Raw genomic sequence first — 7,543 nt, forward strand, 5'->3', positions numbered from 1 at the left:
GCGTTTCTTTATAAGAACAAGACATAACAACAACAAAACTTCTCTAGGTGGGAATGCACTTGTGAATCTGTAAATGTTTTAAGGAAGAATTATGATAAGGTCATGAATTAGATAAGAATGAAGGGAAAATTCATGAATGCTCATTTGGTTTCAATTTTAGAGTTTGATGGAGGTAACTATGGGCCCGGTGACATATTAGGAGAAAATTATGAAATAGTTACAATAGTTTATTAAGATTTTTGTTTTCATTGATACTAAAGATTACGATTTTTTTTCTCATTTAGTAGTTCCATTGTGTTGAAAACTAGAATTTGTCATGTTAGTGTCTTGCTGCTAACTCTTCTAAAATACTCCCCATGTGAATTTTTTAGGCATTCAGTTTTACCTCATTTTACGCTGCAATACAATATATCCTTGTCATTTTTGTGAATACTTATCCTTATCCTCTAGAAGTTTTTTTTCTGCAGTTGGTGATATAAAAAGCAAAAGCAAAAATTTTAAACGAGGGGGGATTGGGGCAGAATATTTGTTGAAAAATCATTAATCAGGTCACATGCAGATCAAATAGAGGATTTCATCTTTATTTCATTAATGTAAGCTAAAATAATTTTCTCACATAATTCTTAACTGTTGTCATTTTGATTATTTTACAGGAAAGAAGCAACAGATTTTCATATAGACCATCATTCAAAGCCCTTCTTAAAGTAGGTGCTGAATTTGGGGCTAGTGGTGTATAATGGAGGATATTCTGGAAAACTAAAGAGTTGTAATTTTACAATTAAATTTGTTACATGAGAATTATCTGTCAAAAGGACCACAGTGACATCTTGCAACTACAGAGAACTTTCTTCCTAACAATTTTTTCTGTTCTTTTATTAGATAAGAGTTCTTATCATTAAATATCTTAAACTTTAATCAGAAGCAAATAGGATGAATTTTTTAAAGGGATAATTTATTTATAAGAAACATAGCTTTCTTTTTAGATTTAGTAGATCAAAAAAGGGTGATAATTGCATTTCACGTTGAATGTGTGTTTTTGTTGTGCCTTTAAACTCTTGCAATTCTCATGTACATAAACAATGTCCGCAGAACGCTTATAGCTTAAATGGTTTGACATACATTTTGTTCTTGAAATATAGCAACAAATATATGTTAAAAACCGAATCTATGTTCTAAATATTTGGGTTGTGTTTAAATTTACGTGGACATCGTGCGAGTCATCGCTGTTGACAGACAAAAGAGAGCTTACGTTTCTCATAACAAACGGTGGTGGCCAGGCTGCCACTTACCGACGTGCCATACGGTACCTGCACAGAGTAGTGCTTTTTAAAAAAGTTCTGTATGAGAAATTTATTATGCTATAGATTATTTACATTAAGCCTTCTAAAACGTTTCCAGGCCTCGTTAGGTGAGGATTATGTGATTCCTTTGGAATATACTCTTCGCCGTAGTCTTCGTACATGCTTGCGCATCCTGTTCCAGCCCCTGACTTAGTATCCTCTACGTAATTAGTGTGCGGTAAATGTTATTAAATGTACGAATTAGCTAGTTTTCATACTGTGTCAGTAAACACATAGCAAAAGACGTAGCTGTGGTATCGGGAGGACATCGCCGAAGCGGTGGCTTCTGTGGCCGGGCACACCGTTCCACGCCACCTCGTGTTATGGGCTTTGCTGCGTGTTTGGGGAGTTCTGTATTAAAAGGACATTATACGATTCTTGAGGGAAGGATCTTGTTTTCTAGCCTATTCTGATTCGTAGCGGGTGACCATTAAATGTCTGTAGAGCAGGTAAACACGTGTTTGTTCCCTTTCCTTAAAGTTTCCGGCACCCGAGGCCTAACAGTCTGCTTGAGGAGGTCTGCGTGCCTTGTACGATAGAAAGGCTTCTCTGTACATGGCTGTTTCTCAGAATGTCCTTCAGAATGAGTCGATTTAAAGAAGAGGTACCGAAGGGAGTTAGCTCACGCACTGTGGTTCGTGCGGGCAGGACCGTGTCAAGCGGTCGAGAGTTAGCACACGCACACACACAAACGGGCGTGTCTCACCATGCTGCTGTCCCCAGGAGGGTCCCATCCTCTCTCTGGATGAGAGAAGAACATGGGCTTACTTTTAAAAAGGTATACTCTCCCCGCTCAGCAGTCGGAGGAATGGCGTCCCTTATTCACAGTTAAACTTGTTGTTTCTGCCTTGTACACGTCTAGAAGTGGAAAAATGAAATGAGCTTTAGTTTTTCATGCGTGCCTTGGGGTACTGTGACTCAGTGCTGGAGTTTTAATCAAGAACCTGTGTGTACACTTTAATAATTTAAGATAGGAGTAACCCGCAGTAGCTTTTATGTGAATAAAAGGATATTTCTTGAAGGCCTATTGATTTTTTTTTAATCATTAGACCAACTTAATGCTTATTGATTGACAGTTCATTGTCACTCTTTGAATTTTAATAGTTTTACAGAAAATATTTAGTGTAAATATGTTAAGACGTCACTCTCATCACTTCATTATGAAATTTTATTTGACTGCAATAAACCACATGAAAGTGAAAAGGAAGATTCTTCTGTACCTTTTAGGACAATGGGAAAAGCATAGATCAACAATATGTACTTAAGTCAATGAAAGAGTCTTCATTCAATGAAACAGTGATTTTTTTTTTTTTTTTTGCCAAATCAACAGTAATTGATTTGACAACACTCGTGATTCATAGTGACTCAGGCCACTGCAAGAAACTCGATTTATGAAAATTTTATCTAGCCCATGTAAAAATCATTATGTCCAGTAGTTCTGAGATCATAATAGCTGTGTGTGTTGAAATACTCAGATTGTAATATATTCTTGTTAAGAGAGATACCTAGCTTGACAGAAAAATGAAGCAAATCCATGTTCTGCCTGTTTCCCAGTGAGCTGATCCAGTTTATTACGAGTGGCCCTGTTATTGCCATGGAGATCCTAAGAGATGACGCGATCTGCGAATGGAAGAGGATTCTCGGACACGCAAACTCTCTGGTGGCACGTGCAGATGCCCCTGGAAGCCTGAGAGCCCTCTTCGGAACAGACGGCATAAGAAATGCAGCCCACGGCCCTGATTCTTTCGCTTGTGCTGCCAGAGTAAGGTGTTTTCAACATATTTTAACTTTGTTTTGGTTTTGTGAAGTGTTGGATGTCAAAGTGAAGCATTTTGTCACCATTAACATGGGGTGGATTCATACAGCTGATCTACCGGTAGAGAAGACCTTTGATCTTTTGCCTAGGATTAAACTGTTTCAAAGATGTTGTCTCCTTCATGAACTGGTAGCCTGGTCATGGCCAGGATGAGTTTTCTCTATTTAAAATACTTGTTGTCCCATTTCTTATTCCAAAGACTGAAATTACTGAGGCTAATCAGTGTCTGGATTATTGAATTTATGTGTGAATAGCAGTTTATGGACAATGAACGTTCAAAAAGAAGGCATCATAGGTCTTTAACTCAGACCTAACACTCTAGTTTCAAGCTTAACATCCTTTTCTTTTTCTATATATAGCTAGTATTTATGAAAAAGTTTCCCTACGGTCACTCCTTGTTTTAAATCCATATAAATAAAGTATTACACTGGGCTTATACCGATGTTGCATTAACAGAATACAAGTTTATTCTTAGCATCATGAGAAGTTCTCAGCTAATTTAAGATAGTTTTTAGTCTGGTCATGTTTACAATGAAATAATATTAGACAGTTTCATAATGATTTTTTTTCTTACGACTCTATCCATACATCGTTTCAGTTCTCCTTTCAAATTAAACTTTGAATCCAATCACTGTGGTCTACATCAGTGGTCTCCCACCCCCGTGCTGTGGACCGGTACCAGTCTGGTCTGTGGCCTGTTAGGGACTGGGTCTCACAGCAGGAGGTGAGCGAATCTTCACCTGTGTTTGCAGCTGCCCCCAGCACTGGCATCACCACCTCAGCTCCACCTCAGATCATCAGGCATTAGATTCTCATAAGAGCACCGGTCCCTGGGGCCAGAAAGGTTGGGGACCGCTGCTCTGTGCCTTACCAAGTCTTAGAACTGTTTGATTTTATATTTATCCTCCTAGTAGACTGGGAATTTCTTGAGGATGTTTAATATACCTCCATACCTCCAGGATCTAGATCACAGGTGTTTAAAAAAGTTTTGGAATTAAAAACGACAAAGAACCTCGTGGTTATTGAGCGCTCACTGTGTAACAGGCACCGTTCCAAGCCCTCGAGTCTCATTTCTCACAGCATCCTGTGCAGTCACTCCAATCATCCCACTTTGCTGTTGCAGAACCTGGGACTCGATGGGTTTAAGTACCTGGGCCACCTGAGGACAGAGCCCAGGCATGTCTGGCCCCAGCATCCCTGTGCCCGACTGCCACTCTCCCCTGCGTACGCTGGAGTTTAAACATTACAGCGTTTCAGAATATGGGAGTAATGGAGATGCTTTTCAGGGAATTAGGAAACTAAAGAAAATTGGTCATCAGTAACCCTGCCAACTGTATCGACAGTTTACCTATTTATGACATGTTCCTTCCAGCTCATTCCGTTGATCATTTATATAAATTTACATAGTAAACATCATTTTACATGGTTTTAATTTGAGTCTTTTTATCACTTAATATTATATCATAACATTTTATATGTTACTAGTTTGCTGTCAAAAGAGTAAATTTTGATGGCTGCAGAATATTCTCCTGCATGAATATTACATGATTTAGTCCCTCGCCATTGGATATTTCGTTAGCTTTGATTTTTTTTTCCCATACTTGAAATAAGGGTGCATTGATCGTGTGATTTAATATTTCATTAATGTTTTAGATGATTTTCTGATAACAGATTTCTTATCTGATATTAGGATCGTATAGGGAAAGTTTGGTATTTTTAAAATGTTTTAATCTGAGGCATTTACAAAACCGATATTTAAAATTGCAGTGTAAAAGTTTTGGAGAAACTAAACTGGCAACCATTTAGTGACGCTTTTATTATGGTAATTAAAGAGGGGATGCAGCGAGTCATGTTTTAGTGAGGTGGCCCTAGGGTCTCACCAGGGCGGAACTGATGAACCCTGCAACTATAAACACGAGTTTGTTAAACAACATTTAGTGAAAAGGACGTTACTTGAAGCTTATTAAATTGAGTCTGAATTTTATTTTGGGGGGAAGTCACATACATTTATCTTTCCCTGCTGGGCAGTTTAGGGACATACGAAAGGCCAGGGTAAGAGCAAGGGCCCCTGGAAGGAGAGGAGCTTTATGAAAAATGCTTAGGTGTGGGACTTCACGTCGTCGTCATGTGAAGTCTCTGAATTCAAGTCGCCATAACAGTGACCTAGTAAAAGTGCTCTTACAAATGTTAGCTTGGATTAATGGGTAGGACGGATAATGACAGCCTGCCAGGGGCAAAGAGGAAGCAAAGGTATGAAACAATTACTCACTTTCACTGAGAATATGTATTTAAGTAAAACCTTTATATTCTCTGCCTTAATACGTATTTATTCAGCATATGTAAATGAGTATTTGGAAAGCTGGCGTTTTTATTTATAAAAATTGAGCAAGAAAAGAAATTAAAGGAAAGATGAGACAAAAATCATTGGCCAAATAATCGGTTCAACTAGAGGCAGAACAATTTAGCACTCTTTTCTTGCTTTTGAAAGACCAACGCTAGAAAACTACCCAGGGCTTTATGCCAGCATGACCCGGATGTGAATCCTGGCCTTGCCACTGGCTGACTTGTAAGGGGATTGTTGCTCAGGCTTTCCGAGTGTCATTTTTCTCTTTGGTACAATGTGGAGACAGACGCTATTTTATTTAGCACATGCAAAATTTCTAAGTTTTTGAATTTCAATTATTCGCAAGTATCGAGAAGGTTCTGGTGAACAAACCCAAGTCCTGGCTCCAGGGAGCTCACGTGCCTCTGATGGGGGGTGTCAGACACTGAATAACCAGACACGTAATGTGCTGGGTGCTAAATGCTCTGGAGGAGATAAAGCGAGGGCAGGGGACAGAGAAGGGACAGGGCGAGGAGGGGCCGTGTTGAGGGCTGTTGAGTACAGGGCGTCGGGATGTGCTCACTGCCTTTGGTTCGAGCGGAGACGAGGAGGAGGTGAGGGAGAAACTCAAGCAAACGTCTGGGGAAGGCGTCGAGCGAAGGAGAGGAATCACACGTGCGGAATTCCGAGGCGGGGGACATGTTTGCCGTGTTCAAGGAGCAGCGAGTCGGTGAGGCCGGGGCAGAAATGCGCGGTGTCCTGTAGAACTGGATTGGTTCAGAGTGAGAGCCAGGGGCATCCCGGCCTTGGGAATTCGTCCCAGGTGAGGTAGGAGGCCATCGGAGGGTTCTGTGCAGCGACGCGATCGGCTCTGACAACTTCCACTCTGACGCTGTGTTGAGTAGATCAGGCAGGGCGGGGTGGGTGCGGGCAAAGCTGGGGTGGGAGCACAGCTGTCCAAGGGCCAGTTGGTGGCATGGGCCAGGTGACAGGTGTGGAGGGGGCTGCATTCCGGGTATGTTTTAAAGGATTTCCTGGTAGTTTGGATGGGTGGATAAGAAAAGGAGAGGAATCAGGGATCACTCTTAAGTTTTTTAAATTATTTTTACATTTTTTGCGGGGGGAGCTGTGCAGTTGGAAGGATGGGGGAAATGGCGAGAGTGAGCAGATTTGGGGGGAGGAGAAATCAGGAGTTGTGTTTGTAAATATGAAACGTCTATGAGCGGTAGTGGCACAGGTACGGTCATGGAGTTTAAGGACGGGGTTGGGCCGCGGGTAAATCGTGGGAGCCTTCAGAATACAGACGGCATTGGAAGCCGTGAGACTGAGCTCCCCAAGAGAGTGACCACGGGGAGAAGGCAGACGGAGCCCTGGAGCGCTGCAGCACTTGGGGGGGGTCAGTAAGAGAGGGCAAAGCCATCCGAGGAGACCGAGAAGGAGCAGCCGCTGAGGCAGGAAGGAAGCCACGTGGCGAAAGCAGCCGGGAGCTGGGGCGTGGTCAGTCCTGCCACCTGCCCGTGGTCAGGATTAGCGAGGGGACTCGGCAGCCCAGAGGCGGTTGGGGATTCTGGTGCGCGGCTCTGCTGGAATGAAAGCCTCCATAGATGTGAGTTTGAGAGAATGGAGGAGAGGGAGTAAAGATGGAGAAAAAAGACTGTCTTTGGGGAGTTTTGTGTGAAGGGAGCAGAGAAATGCGACCTCCAGGAGGGCCGTTCCCTCTCCAGTTTGCAGCCCTCTGCCATGCCCCCCGTCACACGGGGAAGAGAACATTTTATTCTAAGACGTGATAACGTTGGAATCGCTCAAGTACAGACGCCTCTGTTTGTACAGTTCATCTTCCCGAGTGGTCATTTAAAACGTGCATCGGCGTGATACATTAACACATCCTGTGACCTTTCAGTGTTTAAATTCAACAAAAGAGGAGTATTTACTCTGGGCCATTCTTTTTCAGGTGCTAGAGACCCTGCAAATCTATGCGAGTCAGTGCCTTTCTTCAAATTTATAGTTTGTAGAAGACAGTTATCCCAACAAGCACAACTTTGGGGGGTACAGGGTGCTGATGGG

At 42.1% G+C, this 7,543-nt stretch overlaps 1 protein-coding gene across 2 annotated transcripts in view; it reads left to right on the plus strand.

The window, feature by feature from the left end:
- NME7 (NME/NM23 family member 7) overlaps positions 1–7,543 on the plus strand; it is a 34,748-nt gene that overhangs the window by 22,649 nt on the left and 4,556 nt on the right. For both annotated transcript variants that reach the window (XM_023537564.1, XM_023537565.1), the window contains exons 5-6: positions 654–704; positions 2,895–3,102. In XM_023537564.1, the coding sequence (XP_023393332.1) occupies positions 654–704; positions 2,895–3,102 (259 nt within the window). The remainder of the gene's footprint in view (positions 1–653; positions 705–2,894; positions 3,103–7,543) is intronic.

This window comes from Pteropus vampyrus, unplaced genomic scaffold (genome assembly GCF_000151845.1).
Source record: "Pteropus vampyrus isolate Shadow unplaced genomic scaffold, Pvam_2.0 Scaffold194, whole genome shotgun sequence".
Taxonomy (NCBI): Eukaryota; Metazoa; Chordata; class Mammalia; order Chiroptera; family Pteropodidae; genus Pteropus; species Pteropus vampyrus.